This window comes from Vipera berus, assembly GCF_964194415.1.
Source record: "Vipera berus genome assembly, chromosome: 6".
Classification (NCBI taxonomy): Eukaryota; Metazoa; Chordata; class Lepidosauria; order Squamata; family Viperidae; genus Vipera; species Vipera berus.
The window spans coordinates 45,448,668-45,465,955 of record NC_138208.1 but is presented as its reverse complement, the minus strand read 5'-3'; the positions used below and the strand labels follow the sequence as shown (position 1 = coordinate 45,465,955).

Here is a 17,288-nt window from a genome sequence, read left to right as displayed (position 1 = left end):
CATTATGATTAATCCATCATCTTTCTACTTCTTCCTTCCTATTTATTCTGACAAAGTCATGATCTTTCCTGTTAGAAGTGAAAGATTACTTCAGTAAAAAAAAGTGTGTGTTGGCTCTCTTAATGAAGATTATATTGGCTTGGTTATATTTTTTAAAAGTATACAGATACTGATATTTCACTTACTGCAATCCTTTTTTTATTATATAAAAATATCCATAGGAATATTGCTATGAGCTGTTCCTCACCATAAAATCTATTCATCGTTGAGCTGGCAAAAAATTCATATTGGCATATACTGTGTGCTTTCATTGTTGATATCTACTTTGCCAGAGTAACAACACAGGCAAGTTAGGATCTGTGGCTATCTCAGTTATCTTTCTACCACGTGTCATCCTGATGGGGGAAAGCAACCACCAATCTCTTTTCATAACGTGGGAGATTGCAGGATGGGGTGAACTTAGATGGATGATTAAAACACAGGTTTAACTAACTTGTCTGGTTCAAGTAATATGCTCAGGCATAAAAGGATGTGGGGTAAAGCAGTTAGGAACTCTCCCAGTGATCTTTGCAATCTCTCCTTTGTACCTGTAACCTGTTGGTCAGGCTATTTCTGAACAGCAATTGTGATGCTGTACACCTGTGCTCAGTAAATTACAGATCTCCAGACAATTAATGTTTCATTCTGTTCTTGGTTATGGGTGACAGAAGATAGAAGCAGCACTTTTTCAGAACATTAAACCCATGTTTAAAGACTAGCCTACTATTTTTTCAGAAGAAACCCATAACTATGCTTATAGGTTTTTATTCACTTACAGTGGTGATGAATGCAGAGTTGGGAGGCTTGAAAAAACAGTTTAGGGTTAGATCATCATGAAGAAAATCTATGTGGTTCCTAGGGATGGAAAAATGACTTGATGGGACATAATCAATCAACTGGTCTTCACAAGAACTAAGGAAAGGACCACTTGAAATTAGTCAGGAAGATGCTCTTGTGGCCTGCTCTCTCCTGCAAAGCCAAAATGGGATTTCATTTCAAAGGTGGCACTCCTGCAGACCCCTTCTTGTAAATGGACAACTATAGGATTGTATTATATTTTTTTGTTAAAAGACATACTTTGTTTTTAATTTTCAAGAGGGTTTTTGCAAACACTGGTGCTTAAGAATTTGGCTTCTTTGTCAACTACAGTTGGTGGTACAGCTAAGTAAACAATTATTTAGAAATCATTAATGTTCCACTTATCACTCAGATTAATATATTGCTCCATGTCCTCTGGTAAACCATTATTATTATATCTGAATACACCTCAATTATGCCAATGCAAAACACCCTGGAAGTGGTTTCCCTAGCACATTCCATCCCAAACTATCAATAGCATGTTAGCTGTCTTGTAAATCCAGGACAGTGTGGTTAATGTTTCAGTTCAGTGAATCATTTATTCTATACATAAACATCTCCTGATTAGATTTGTCTTTGTTACAGTCATATCATTAGCTTACAAACATGTTTAGTTTTTGAAGCATACCATTAAAGTTCCATGGAATCTGTGTTTCCTGGTGATTTGGATGATTTGAATTAGGGTGATAAATGGGATTGGAATTTCAATTGCTAAGCAATATGGTCATAAAGCACAATGCAACTGTATCACTTAGTGACAGCAAGCCTGGCAGTCCCTGTTGCCATTGTTAAGTGAGAATCTTACATGACCACGATATAGGAAGAGGTGTTAAAATCATGTCCCAGGAAAGCAGACTGGCAGTTGAGAGCTACAAACAGGTTGGCGCTATGGAGACCAGTCAGGTGGGTGTTACATGTGAATGCTATGGAGGGTGGGCACTTCCATCGAAGGTAATTTTGGAGCTGGGTAGCCTTCTATATCTAAAATAATAGTGATCATGATAAAAGCTGTGAACTTTTAAAATGGTTAATTATGTGCCAATAGTGGTACTTTTTCCAGATATGAAGATCTACGTAGAAAACAGGAGCATGAAAGATTAAGATCTGGCTGTAAATAAAAATGCTATAGGTATACAGTAAAGCAAAAATAATGTGCAGGAGTTACATTATGATGAAAATTCCAGTGATAATTTTTATATTAGTATAAAAGCATAAACTGAAAGTAGAATGATGCATTACCAAAGCGGCTCTAGGAACTTAATTCTAAGCAATAACAAAGCTATATTGGGTGAACTCAATGTTTAGCATTCATACAATGTTCAGTCATGGTTATTTTTGTACTACTGACATGCTGGATTGGATTGTTTAAGCATTATTGTTATTATAGTTAGTTGAACAGTTAGCCAGATATTTAAGCTGGATGGTGCTTTTATCCAACCATCAAGTTCTTCCTAAGTACCTGAGAAAGGCAGATACTGATGTTTGGTGGTGTTAAAGGTATCATTGCAGGATGTGAGCTGTTCCAAATAAAGCTGCTTTTGCAGTTGACTGATGGGGATTTTGTCAATGCTGTTGGTGTTCAAGTAGTACTCCAGAGGTTTTGGGATTGCACCCGAGGCCCCTATTACTGTTAGTACTATTTTTTGCTTCCTTTTGCCACAGCCATTCTACTTACAGTATATTTCCAAGTCTTTGTATTTGTTACTCTTCTCCAGTTCTTTCTCCTCTATTCTACTGTCTCCAGGTACTGTAACATCCACTATCCAGACAACTTTGACTTCGTTAACTATTGTTAAGTCTGGGGTATTATGTGACAGTTGGTTCTCCATTTGAGTTCTAAAGTCCCAGAATTTCTTCACTTTCTATTACTTTGTCTACTTTATATTTTCAACAGTTCTTGTTTGCAGGCAAATGGTATTTTTTTACAAATCTTCCAAGGCACCATTATTGCTATTTTGTCATGCCATTGCTTGTAGTGAGTCTGTGCGATCTTGCATCAGCTAACCAGGTAGTCCACTGTTCTTTAGCTTCTTTGCAGAAATTACATATGTTGTCTTCTCAATTCTGCATTTATATGCATTGGTTCTCAAGGGTTGCTTATGTGCAGCCAGAATTAACCCCTCTGTCTCTTTTTTCAGTTTTCTTGCTATTATCATTGCCAGGTCTTGTTGGTATCTACTTTGCCTGCTAGGTTTTTTTTTAATGTAGTGGTCATGTAATACTTTGCCTTGCTATCTCTCTTTTCTATTCTTCATTTGATCTTTCTTGTAGGCCAGTTTAGTCTCTTGGGTATTCAAGAAACCTGTCTCTGGGCGCAAAGAGAAAATATCTGCTGTGAGCTCTGTGTAGGTGGCAGGAAGGGCATCCGGCCAGTAAACACTCGCCTCCATTCAGTCGCCCCAACTCCACATTGGTGCAAGGGATTTCAGGGTCATTGAAAGGGGAAAAAAATAGCTATTTCTTTGGCACAAGCTTCAATGCAGACAACCTTTTCCTGCTATTTTGGTGCTGTTCTAGATACATTGATTCAATTCTTTTTTAGTTAAGAGAGTTTTTTTTCTTTTTTAGGTAAAGACAAAAAAAGAGGGAGCCTGGTTTGGGAATGAAAACAATTCAATAGCTATGCTGGCTTCCTCTACTGCTGAGTCCCCACTGTTTACCTCTAAGATCTGTTACTTCTGGCAAGGCATCAAATTCTTTGCCCCTATGTAGACCTTTGCAGTTCTTTCAATTCTGCTTCTGTGAATACTTATTATTATAAATCGATGTTAATCGGCTAACCTCTGTTATTTTAGATTCTGAATGTTCTCTCCACATTTGGAGCATTCTTTTCAGATATCCTCTTCTTGTTGGACTTGAAATAACATTATTATTTCTTTGTTTTCAATCTTTGTATATTTGTGATGAACAAACACCTTTTCTTCCAATAGTTTTGCAGCTGCTGGCCCCAGATGCTCAGCTAACAGTCCTAGGTCCTAAGACATGGGAGTATCGGGAGTCTCCCGATACTCCCATGTCACACCTCTGCTCCGTGAGCTGCATTGGTTGCCAGTTGTCTTCCGGGTGAGATTCAAGGTACTAGTAATGGTGTTTAAAGCCCTACATGGCAGGGGTCCGGAGTACCTTAGGGAACACCTGCTGCCGGCATCAACTTCCCTTCGCCCTGTGCGTTCCCACAGAGAGGGCCTCCTCAGGGTGCCACCGATCAGAGAATGTCGATTGGTGGCCCCCAGGGGGAGATCCTTCTCTGTGGGCGCCCCTGAGCTATGGAATCAGTTACCGGTTGAGCTCCGGATGGCGCCCGATCTTCGCTCCTTCTGCCGCGATCTAAAGACATTCTTATTTGAACAAGCCGGCCTGGCCTGATGGGGGATTGGTGGGGTCTTTTATTGTTATTTTAATATTTGTATTTACCGTTTTTAGTGGGCATATATTTAATTCTTTTTTAACTTTTGTAACTTTGTATTTTTTATTCTTGCCCTGTTCACCGCCCTGAGTCCTTTGGGAGAAGGGCGGTATATAAATAAATTATTATTATTATTATTATTATTATTATTATTATTATTATTATTATTATTATTATTATTATTATTATTATTATTATTATTATTATTATTATTATTATTATTATTAAGTCCTGTAACTCATTTTTCAGCATTTGTCCAGGAATTCCAACACATAACACAGTCTTTGTTGACTCAGGTAATGAATGATCTGGAATAGGTTTTTATAAATTACATTTCACCATGTTGTTTATGGGAGAGGCACTCTTCATCTGGCTCAGATGAGACCTTTCCAATATGGTTGAGCCCCTGGCATGGCTCTTATCTTTCTCAGAGCACACAAGCCCCATAACCACATCAAGACAGTATATATACACAGACACAAATGTAATGCAGTGTAATGTTATGTAATGTAATATTATGATTTGTCTCACACTTGAGTCCTTTATTATTATAATTTTCATCTCCCTTTTTAAAAATATTTTTGGTCAACTCAAGGCAGCAAACATTCCTAATACTTCTGCCTATTTATTGGGATGTCCTCAAATTAATCCCAGATTTGACCTGAAAAACCCAGTTCTTGAATATCAAAAGTAGTCATACTTTTTTCTTGAAAGTGTTAAATTTCTGATAGCAGTCACTGTTGTTTGGCAATTATCCCATTACTATTGACTCAACAGTTGCTTTACGTAATTTTTTTCCTTCTTACTGTCTTGACTCCTCTTTCTGATCACATGTTGGGTTGCCTATTTTAAGCTTACATATATCAATATTATCACAGAACTTCATAATTCTTCCTGAACTTTTTGCCTCCTCTGGCCAGACACATTAACATGTGTATTACTGTTACAGGCTTTGTTGAAACCTGTCAATAAGAAAACTAAATTTGTAATAAATGCTGGCCCAAGATTTATATTTTAAAAAAAACATAACATTCCCCTAAACCAAACACTTTTTAAATAGTACAATACCCTAAATTAAAACCAGGAGACCAATAAAGAAAATATCTTGTACAGATTAATACAGTAACTAATACCCAAGTATGCAAAACCTTGGCTCTACTTGAAGATGGGAAGAGAACATTTAAGATTCCATTTCCAACAATAAAATATTTTGAGAGTACACAGGAGAAACAGGACTACAACCCAAGACTCAAAGAACACATAACGTAAAAGATTGAATAATTAATCTAAAAAGCTGGTCAAAATATGCACAGTTGATAAACAATAGCAGTTTAAAGCCTATTCCTAACCAAAATATATGAATGCCTGATGCAAAGCTTACCTTCTAAAGAGTCTCAGCAATAATCAAGCTGCTGTTGATCAGCAAGTACCAGATGCAATGCGAACCAGAAAAGAACCTAGGTAGCTGTTCCTGTTAGTTGTTTTCCCTAGGAAGTTAGTCGATTATGTTCTCTTGCATCACTAGTACTGACAGTTTAATAAAAGTTTTGGGCAGTATCTTAGACCACTTTTCTACAATTGCATATATTCATGTTGCAAGCTACTATTTCTATCACTAGCTTCAGCATCACAGTTGACCTCCAGTTCTGTTTTCATTTATTTCTTTTCCATTCTATTTCTCATAATCATGTTGGTTAATTGGTAAGCATTTTGACTATACACCTATAACATGAGAAATATAGCACACATCAAATGTAAAAAAGGAACATATGGAATATTGTGTGAAATAAATGTTGCTAATAATCAATAAAAATAAAATAAAAATCTCTATCCAATTGGCAGTAAGCCTTGCTGATTTCAATAGAGCTTCTGAAGGGAGATGTATAGAAATCCAATATTTGAAATAAAATTCCTTGGATAAAATTGTCTTAAGTGTAATGAGACTGTTGTACAAATACCTATACATTCAGGACTCTCAGCTATACATTTCAATGCCAGCATATTAACTGCACTAGTTGTATTAAGAAAACATGCCTCATTTGAGCTAGAAAATTTTGTAGAATTTTCTCACAGTGGTACAGGTAGAAAGAAAAATCTAAAAGATAGATTGAAATAGAAGAAATAAATATGTAAAATATCAGAACTGATATTACTTACCTATTATTGAGAATCTTCTACAGCTTTGAAATCCAAGAACGATGGAATGCAAGTGAAATATGTATCTCACAATCACCACCGGGAATCCTGGGAAAATGTTAAACGTGTCATTGTAAGTTGTCAATAACAATAATTTCTAATAGAATAGAAAAAATGATCTGGGTTTCCTTTTCGCCCACTCTAAATTCGTTTCATTCACGTTCTTTCATTTATGTGGAAGAATTTAGGCTCTCTCTCATGACTCACTTACTTAAAAGACAAAACAGCACTGGAAGAAGAAAGAGGGTGTGCCCTAATATGTAGGCTTCACATCAAAGTAATATCTATAATTTATTCCATCATTCTGCTCTTGCAAAATTGGAGATCCACCCAGCATATTTTATTGGCACAGAAACAGAATTCTGGACTATCCACTGTCATCATTTTTTCATGTCTGTGTAACCCAATTCTGTACATTTTCTGGAGGATCTAGCATACCAGACATTCCGTACTCTGAATGTTTTTATCAAAAGTAAGTCACACAAAATTCAGGTGCAGTGGTAATTTATCGTATCACATAGGTTTTATTATTGCGTCTAAATGCATAGAATTAGAGATATACATCATTGAGTAATACATAATTGCTGTTTTTCTTCAGCCACATGGCTGAGCAAATGTGATATATCTTAATGTATTCAAATGTCAATTTATAATTAGCATTTAAAAAACAAAAAAACCCAATTCAAAAAAGACAGTTTTCATTTACAAAATCATTCAAAACAAGGACTGGAAACCTATGGTATTCCAAATGCTGTTTGATCTCAATTTCTATATGGCCAGCTAATGGACATCCAATGATATTGAGAGGGCCTGTTTTCCCTGATTTAAGGCACTTCCACTTCAAACAGTAACTAGGGCATAATTTGAAACATAAAATTTATTACACTACTCTAAGCATTTTTAAAATTTTGAGAAAATTATTCAATTTTAGAAAAATTGAAATAAAATTATTCATGAAATTCAGCACAAAACTAGAATCCATTAATCTAGATATATTGTAATCTAATATAGATGAAAATCCATAAGATTTATGAGAAGTTGAGTTCTAAGAACTGTTACTGGTTTATTTTTATAGCTCAGACATGTCAAACTCATGACGTCACATTACGTCATGCAACGTATCAGGAAAGTTTTGCCATTGCCAGCAATGGGGTGGGCGCGGCTTCCAGATGACATGTCCAACCTGCGGGCTGGCAGTTTGACACCCCTGCTATAGGTGAATAGAGACAAGGGAAATGTCAAGATTCTGACTAATGAAACCAAATAAGTCAGAACTCTGAGGCTTGAAATTTCCTCAAAGCACATGTTTATTGGATACATAATATTGGCACAGTCAAAAGTAAAACCAACTCTAAAATTCCAAACTGGTGCCTTTCCTGGCTTCACCTTGGCTTCAGTTCAGGAGCCCTGGGTTTCTTGTAGCACTCAAACTCAATGTCTAGGGTCACTTCCATCCAGTACTCACAGATTTGCTCAGGAATTTTCCGGTAGGTGCATGCCTGATACAGGTTGTGGTCCAGGCCCTCCTTGAAGCAGTGGATTAGCAACTGCCCCTTGTCTTATTTTGCCTGTGACTTTTCAGAACTCTTGGACAAACTCCTTTGCTGGTCGGCACCTTTGCTTTAGGTCGCGTATTTCCACTTTAGTTTGTAGGGCTTGGCATTTGTCTTCAAACGTAGACCTCAGCTCTTCCAGGAAAATGTCTATGTTTCCAAGTTCCAGTGTGTCTTCATCATGAAGACTGATCACCCATTCTGCAGCCTCCCCCTCTAGATTTGTTGCCGCTGCATTCACCATCACCCTCTTATTAGGGTAGGCAGGAGTGTAGCGATCTAGGTGAACCCACACCTGGTTCATGAAGAACATCAGCTTATCTGGATCTCCATCAAAGGTGGCTCTGATTGGCAGTGGGTCTGCAGGGGGTGGAGAAACCCAGTACACTGGACACCAGTCATGCCGCTGGTACTGAAGCTGTGGCTGAGGTTGAATCTATTTCTGAAACCCTCTCGATTGCCCTACTGGGCTTGCAGCTCAGCGGCTCCCAACCTTTTCTATACCCTGCATCTCTAGAATGCTTCTGATATATTCTTGCTCCCCTTACAAAAGTTTGAAATAACGGCAACAAATTATGCATATACACTATAATTTTGAAAACCCAAGTTTTCACACCCCCTGAAATATCATCTTGCACCCCTGGTTGGCAACCCCTGGCATAAGAGATAGAGAGCTGTGGGAAGAGACCAAGGAGAACTCAGCAGCCTTCTGTACCAGAAATCTTCCTCTGCTCGGTAGAGATCCCTGATGGCTAGAGCTTCCTCCCACGCCACTGTCCTGTCAGACTTGTCCACATGGATTTTTGGTCAAGCCCCAGCTGGTGGAACTCTGTCCCTAGACTGGGCAGCTGTCTGCTTTTCATCTGCAGGAGTTGTGCCAGGATTAGCCATTGCTCCTTTCTTCTCTACCTTGGAATCTTCACTGAGTCTTTACCGTCCTCCCAAAAACATTGAGTAGGCGGTTGGGGCTCAGGACCCAGAAGATTGCTCCTAGATAGCCTTCTATCTTAGAGCAGTAAAAAGTTTAGGGAGGGTTGGTTTAATGCAGAGGTCCCCAACCTTTTGGGCACCTGGGACTAGTTCTGTGGAGAGAGGCTTTTCCGTGGACTGGAGGGTGCGTTGTTTTGTGTGCTGCCTGCATCCCATGGATGGGGCTTTGCTTGTTTGTGTGAACCGGTTGCTGGCATGCTGCGGCCCAGTACCGGTCCACAGACCGGGGCTTGGGGACCCCTGGTTTAATGCCAAGGTTCTGACTAATGAAACCAAATAAATCAGAACTCCAAGGCTTGGAAGTTTTCCCAAAGCACATATTTATTGGATACATAATATCGGTACTGTAAAAACTTAAACCAACTGTAAAATTCCCCTTAGGGATTCAATGTAACTAAATGTAACAATTCCCTCCCCTCTATTATGCTATAGATCATGCTACCCAGTGCTTTTTTTTTTGGAAGAAAAAAAAAGGTGCCGGAACTCACACACGTCAGACAATCTCTGTCTACAAACTTTTATTACTTTCTTTGCCCACCCAGAGTTAAATGAAGTGAAGCATTCGATATTGTATGTAAGGTTTTGAGTGATGTAGTGGAGCTGCGCCATGCCTTGTGTCTTCATCATGCCTTCAGGCTGATAGAAATTGTATATTTGTATTTTATGGGAAGTAATCCTTAAGCATCCTCCTATGCCCCTAGTGCAATTTTTTGTCTTGAGGAGTTGAAGAAAAAATTCAGCTCAAAAAGTTTAGTTGGCTAGAGCACAACACATTCAGCAAGCTGAGTCCTTGAAAAGCCTTTAGGACCCAGTTAGTTGCAGAAAGATTTTATTTCCTCGGTTCATCCCTTTCCCATACTTTCCAGCCTGGAGTCAAGGTAAGTAACTCACAGATTTTGCCACCTTCTTTCCAGGCATGCAGTATATTTAGCAAACTAAGCTGTTAAAGGGGATAGAGATTGGAGGGCAGAAGTGAGGAATTTAATTTGAACACTTAATTGAGGGTGGGGGAGAGATAGACCAGTCTATCAATCCCAGCTTTTTTTTCTTTATTGAAGAAATGTGGAGTTGCAGGGAGAGGAGGTAAAAGCAAGGAAAGGTTTTTGGGAAATTTACCTGAAGCTGCCACCTTAGCATGTAAGGTCTGGTTTCCCAAAGCCTAGCAAGAGCCAGGAGAGAGGTTTGCAGTCTTCTGGTAGCCAACTGAGCAGGACAGAAAGCTCTGAAAGGCTAGGAAACCCATCCTGTTTTTGCCCCAGAAGGGCAGTGGCAGAACCAGGAAAGGCAGGCACACCCAATCTTTTCATTCCCCATTGTTTATTGCTAGCAAGTCAGTCGGTTATGCAGTGGGCATGAGTGCAAGCATGGAGTGGGAAGTGGAGCATGGGATATATTGTGTTGAGGGAGGCTTTGGGAGGCCCAAGGCAGGTGGGCTTGTGCCTGCATTAGGCCTCCCAGGATCTCTCCCACCCTGAGGCACCCCATGCTCCACTTATTGACCTGAGAGTTCAACAAATACACTAGGGAGAGCAGGGATGGCTAGTTGTTACTTGAGTTACTTCATTTAATGTTTTCCTGACTTCTGACCCTAATGGGCAAGCTCCATTAGGATTGTAATTTAAGGACCACCTGTACTCCACAGAGTATTCCAGGAGTTGCTACTCTCTGGCAATGCTAATCAGGGATGGTTTGTATAATTTGCTCCTTCTGTGTCAGCTTATATCCTTCCCCCAAACCTGGGCTAGTTTTGTGTCAAGGATTTAGCAAAATTTCAAAATTGCTCTAGGTCAGACATGTCAAACCCGTGACATCACGTGACGTTGTGCAACGTATCAGAACTTTTTCCCCATTGCCTGGGATGCGTCCGCTCTGCGGGCCGGCAGTTTGACACCCCTGCTCTAGGTCTAGGCTCATGTTCAAAAATAATTACAGGTGGTCAGATGCATAGGAGTGGTTATGTCAAACAGAAGTACAAGGGCAGCTTTGTCCTTTATCATTTCATACCTCTCTGTACCTGCAAAATGTTAGTTGGGCAACTTGATAGGTGGCTAAATTCAAAATCTACACTTGATTATATTCACTTATTCCTACCTCTCCATTTGCTAAAGAAAGTTATTGTTTTTTTTCCAACAATAGATGATGTTGAGTAGGAGAGGAAACAAACCACAAGAATCAACACTTTCCTAAACTTGTCCTAGGGAACATTGGAAAGTTATTACATACTAGCCTCATTGTTGAAGCTATGATGGCAATTAAAAGTATTCCACTTTTCCGCTGCATCATGAACTGAAGTGAAGCACTTAATTTAAGTCCATCTGGCTTTGCATCCAAGGTTCTACAGTGACTAACCAAATACATATGGAAAGCCCAGAAGTAAGATATTAGCATCCAGCTGTTTCTAGCAATTGCCATTTTAAAAAAAAAACACTATACTATGGTATTGGCTTCATGATTTAAACTGACAGGATTTGGAAAGGAACTCAGTGGTTTTTTTTTCTAACTTCCTGAATTTGAGCTGGGCTCCTCAAATCATGGTCCTATAATGTTTCTTTCTAGAGATGGATCATGCTCAGATTCTAAGAAAGATTCTGTTTAATAAACTCCCACTGTCAGAGTATCCCTCATTTCAAGTTTGGATCGCCTTACAGTAAAGCTTCTGATGCACCTGTTGGAGCTTAGAATAAAGCTATACTTTTTTCCCCCCTCCAGATGACAGTCCTTTAAATAATTGAGGAACGCTGTCACTTCTCCCGCTGGCTTTCTCTCTAGACTAAACATAGCCATTTTCAAACTGTTCTTATTGGATTTCGTCTTCATATTCTTCATGTAAAGCTTATAAATGATAGTTATCCTCTCCACATCTTATAGCGGAGGATCCCACAAATTAACTATGAACTGTACGAAACCCACCGGTAAAGCTGAGTTCTGTCTTGTTCTGCATCTACGCCTAAATTAACCTCTAGGCAGACTTTATTAGATCTTCAGACATTCTTTTCCTCATAATTTTTATAGCAGGAACAATTGCCGTTAAAGAACCGTTATTCTCTCGCAGTTCTTCGTTGAAGCACAACTGACCTCCTCAATTTCCTGACGGCGGGGGACTACAATTCCCAACGTGCACTTCGCTGCCCCTTTTATGATGCTCCTCTGCCCCCCCCCCGCCGCCGCCGCCGCCGCTACCCTTTGAGGAAGGGGAAGAGTAGAAAAAATTAAGTCTCGCGAGAGTCTTGAGAGCAAAGGGGAAGGGTGGTGTTTCGCGTACAAGTTTGGGGTCTGACTGGGCCGTCGCGCCACTTCTTAAAGGATACCGAAAGTGAGCGGTACGTCTGTGGGCGGGCCAGCTCGAGGCGTTTTCTTCTGCGGCCCAGTTAGCGCTGAGTAACTCTTATGGCGGCTTCGGCGGCTGAGGAGAAGGCGGCGACCCCGAGCGACCTCTCGCCGAAAGAGGAAGGGGAACTAGAGGACGGAGAAATCAGCGACGACGACAATAACGATGCACCCCCTGAACCCAGCGGCAGAGACCGGAGTGGCGCACGGGGCCCCTACGCTCGACGGAGGCCGCCTCCCGACCTGCGAAACAGCCTCCCGTCCTCCTCTCGCCGTTTCCCTCATTTGCGCCACCAGCCTCCCCCGGAACTCGGACACGTCCATGGGCACGGCGGAGGCGGCGGGTACCGGCTCAAGGAGCCTTTCCGTCCCCAGCCGCCTCCTTCCTCCTCATGCTCGCGGCTGCCACCCGGCCCGCACCCCGACGCCGGCCCGAGACTCTCCTTCTGGGAGCGCAGCCACAACGCGCTGGACCGGTTTCGTTTTCGAGGCAGGGCCTACCGGGGCGGAGGCCGCTGGGGTAGGAGCCGAGGTGGCAATTCCCCTGGAAAGCCCACGGGAGGAGGTGGATACGGCGGCGGCAGCCAAGGCTGGAGGGAGCCTTCGCCTCGGAAATGTATCCTTGTCACAACTGGTGCCTCTTGCTGCTGCTGCTGCGGCTGTTTTATCTCGAGGGAAGGGGTGCTGTGCATGAAACGAGTGAAATTTGCTCTCTTCGTTTTAAGTCTGATTCTGAGTGTCTGTTAGCTAATACAGAGCGATAATTCGGGAGAAATCCTTTTGCTGTCTGCTTGCTCAAAGGTTGGGTGGAGACCAGTGACGACATCATAAAGCAGGGGTCTTCAAACTTGGCCCTTTTATGACTTGTGGACTTCAACTCCCAGAATTCCTCAGCCAGCTTTGCTGGCTGAGGAATTCTGGGAGTTGAAGTCCACAAGTCATAAAAGGGCCAAGTTTGAAGACCCCTGTCATAAAGAGTCGAGGGCTCTTTCTAGTCGGAGGGTAATGGAAGGTCTGAATTGCAGAGTTGTTGAGGTTTGCCGAGAAGAATGGGAATAGTGCTCTCAACAGATCTAGAAGTCAGCGGGTTGGGAAAGCTGATCTAGAAACAGGAAATGTGCAAACACACGAATATTTGCAGAAGGGGGGGGGGACATGTTTTCCTAGACTTTGAACCGCTTGGAAAGCTGCGGTAGAATTGAACGTTAATAGAGACTGGAAAGATTCGTTGCTTTCAATTCGCTCTGTTTTGTTATTAGCTTTGAAATATTTAAAACAATTTCATATTTATGCAGATTATTAACTTCAGTTTTGGAAGAGTTTATTAGTGATAGGAGCCCTGTGGGATATTGTACATTAATCGTTTTTTTAAAAAACATGACCATTGGCTGTGTTCTAGTTCTAATGTGATTAGGATAGTATTTAATTTGTTATTTATAAACGTTCAAGTATTTGGTAGGAATAATTCAGGGAGGTTTAGTGTGCAACTTTGTATACTATATTGATATTAGTATAATATGATTTCTAAACAGTCAAAGGATTATACTGCAAATTACATAGCTTAAGCCTGTGTTACTAAGAATATATGGAGCATGTGACCTGCATTGGCCCAATTAGGTCAGCATATTAACACAGAATTCTGGTAGATTTTTGTTGCACTTGACTAGAGGCTTTATATCTTTTCATTGAAGGTGCATTTAATGAGTTTGAGCTGATATTGAATATCATTGCCAAACGTTACAACCACTTATTACTTAAATGGCATATATTGAAGATCTGTTTTTGTTTGGATTGGTTTTAATTATGTAGTTTTATTCATGCAACTATGGAGCAGGATGTAGTTTTGGTCTGTGTTATTTGCATTTCAAATATATGAAGAATCACCGAGAACCTCAGAAGCTGTTCTTGAATGGGAATTCTCTTGCAGTTTATCTTTATATTATTTTGAATAAAAGTACCTAAAGACAGTCTCAAACAACATATGAGACTTCCTCATCTATTGGTTTATTTTTCGTATAGTTTAGTGGATGCACCAATAAATTAAGTTTTATTCAATTATATTTTAAAAGTGTATAATTGCTTTAAATAGTTTTACATGATCATCTTGGCTTATGAGAATTATTTCAACATTACAAATAGAATAGCCAGCTTAAATTTAGCTAAATTATTGATATCTGTATTTGAAACTGCCCTGCCACTAGGCCAGGGGTCAGCAACCTGAAACAGTGAAAGAGCCACTCGGAACCGGTTCCCTCACAAAAGGAAAAACTGGGAGCTGCAAAAAATGTGTGTACATGCGCGCATGCGCAGAACAAGGTTTAAAGAGTGGAGCCAAGGCGAGATATGCACCTACCCTGCATATTTGAATTGATTGGTTGAAATTTTTTAGTCCCACTTTTTTTTTTTTGGACTGCACATGGCAGAGGACTGGGAGCTGCAGGAGACGGCTGAAAGAGCCGCATGCGGCTCCGGAGCCGCGGGTTGCAGACCTGTGCACTAGGCCATTGGATTGATAATTTGCAAAATGGGATAATTCAATAGAAGAGAGTTCTATTTGTCTATTGGTCTAAAGCCAGTTTGGTGTAGTGGTTAAGACTCCAAGTTAAAAAGCATGAACATGAGTTCAAGTCTTCTCTTAGCCATGAAAGCTAGCTCGGTGTATTTGGACAAGTCACATTCTCAGCCTGACTCGCCTCACGCAGAAATGTCAAACTTGCAACATCACGTGATGTCGCGAGACGTATCGGGGACTGTTTAGCTATTGCCAGAAAGGGGGTGGGGGCAGCTTCTGGATGATGTGTCTGGCCCGCGGGCTGGCACTTTGACATCCCTGCCTCACAGGATTGATGTGAGAAAAGTAGAAGGAGGAAGGTGTGTTGGATATGTTCGCCACCTTGGGTTATTTGTAAAAATAAGGCAGGATACAAATAGATAAAAAATTTAGCAATAAATAATATTTTAATAAGATAAATATTGAAGAACTTATACATATTTTATCTTAATTATCAAATAGCTAAGTCAGACTTTCTTGTAAGTTTGAAGCTTCCAATTTTTATCAGTTCAATTACTCCTGTATAAAACCCTCTGGTTTATAGTTCTTCAGTTCTTCTAACATATAGTTTAGGATGCTTTGTAATTAAATATAAGAAAACCTGCTGAAAAGTGTAAATGTGAGCCATTAAGAAGTATAAATAACATCAGAATTGAAAGTGAATAGTCAATATCTACCAATATCAAGAGCCTACGTTTGACTTGGCAAATAAATATGAAAGATTGCATATATAGAAAATTTACACACAGTAGAATAAGTTGTTTTTGTATGAGATAAATTTGAATTGTGTTGCAGAATTATTTTGTAGCCCCATATCTTGACACTATGTCCATTAGTACTTTTTAGATCTGATTACTTGCCCAAATTCCTAGCAGACGTCAAGAAAATATCTCTTGGGATGTGTACTGAAGCTAGACATATTTCAGATGAGAAATTATCAAACTTGATTGTGGCAATATCTTCAGGGGATATATCTAAAGTGCCAGAGAAGAAGCAGGTATAATGAAGAGCCACTCAAAATTTATTGATGGTGAATAAATCTGAATTTATTACAGTATAATATGTTCTCTTTATTATGAAAATATTTTCCTTCCTTCCTTCATCTGTAGAAAGTAGGAAGGTTGGAGGGAAAGAGGAGGAGAAGTGGGGAGAAACGGGAGGGGAGTGGTGAGGGAAAGAGGAGAGGAGAGGAAGAAGAGGGAAGTAGGAAAGAAAGGAGAAAGGGAGAAAGAAAGTAGAGAAGAGGGAAGAGAGAGAAGGAGGGTGGATACAGTGAAAGGGGAAATGGACGAGCAGCACCCAAATGTACGTGTATGTATTTATATATGGCGATATATTTGTTGACTTGTTTGTGGAAGAAATGGGAAAATAAAATTGAATATAAAAAAAGAAAATATTTTAGAATATATAATGGTGTGAGCATGCAGTAAAATCTCTTAATACTGAACATTGCACTTCAATATTGGCATATCTTCATTATAATGGTATCAATAAATGTATCCTAGATAAATTCTTTAATTAATGAATCAGCCAAAACATTTGGAAAGTCCCCATCTCGCAAGCAGAACTATTCTTCTAAAAATGATAACTCAGTTGAAGAGAGTTTTGAGGACCTTTTGTTGAAATACAAACAGATTCAACTAGAACTTGAATGTATTAATAAAGATGAGAAACTGTCTCTGAATAATAAAGAAGACAGTGCTCAGCAAAGCAACAGTGAAGTGGCCAGTTCAGAGGACCGAGTAACAATTGAGAATGTCAGTATTACAAAAGATGCTGCAAATGAAGTGTCTCCTGAGGAGAATAAAGTATTAACTTTTCAGGCATTTGAACTGAAACCTCTTAGGCAAAAACTGCCCACACTAGCTGAGAGGAGCAAGTTGAAAAAAGCAAAAGATGGAATAAAAGAACATTCACAGAAAAATGACCTGGATACCAATGAAGGTAATAAAAAAACATGATCTGATTATATGCAACCTTTTTGAAATTAAATTTCATTTTAAAAATATTTCTCAATGAAAAAAGTTTAAATTTTACTAGAAATAATTTATTTTTATTTATTTATTTTTATTACATTTATATCCCGCCCTTCTCCGAAGACTCAGGGCAGCTTACAAGCTTAGCAGTAAATAATGCTTAGAAACATTTTGATTTATTAAGATATTTTCTGGTTATTGGAATTAAGCTATCAATTTTGAAAAAGCCAATAGTTGAAGTAAAATATATTAAATATGAATCATAGAACATACAGATTAAAAGTTTCTTTGATGTAGGCTTCATTCACAACAAACTAAGTATGGGTTATTTTAATTTTGATTTACTGAATTAAGCCAGTTGGCTGGGTTTGCATAGTTCAAAGTCATAAAAA

General features: G+C 39.5%; 2 protein-coding genes across 7 annotated transcripts in view; one reads left to right on the top strand and one right to left on the bottom strand.

The window, feature by feature from the left end:
• Positions 1–5,737, bottom strand: part of TMEM19 (transmembrane protein 19) — a 33,350-nt gene extending 27,613 nt beyond the window's left edge. Inside the window, exon 1 of the mRNA XM_081330190.1 lies at positions 5,685–5,737. The gene's annotated coding sequence lies outside the window, so the exon portion shown is untranslated. The remainder of the gene's footprint in view (positions 1–5,684) is intronic.
• A 6,546-nt stretch (positions 5,738–12,283) lies between these two features.
• Positions 12,284–17,288, top strand: part of ZFC3H1 (zinc finger C3H1-type containing) — a 57,991-nt gene continuing 52,986 nt past the window's right edge. For all 6 annotated transcript variants that reach the window (XR_014026926.1, XR_014026927.1, XR_014026928.1 and 3 more), the window contains exons 1-2: positions 12,284–12,985; positions 16,451–16,864. Coding sequence is in view for 2 of the 6 variants with exons in the window: in XM_081331190.1 (XP_081187316.1) it covers positions 12,430–12,985; positions 16,451–16,864 (970 nt within the window). In the remaining 4 variants the exon portion in view is untranslated. The remainder of the gene's footprint in view (positions 12,986–16,450; positions 16,865–17,288) is intronic.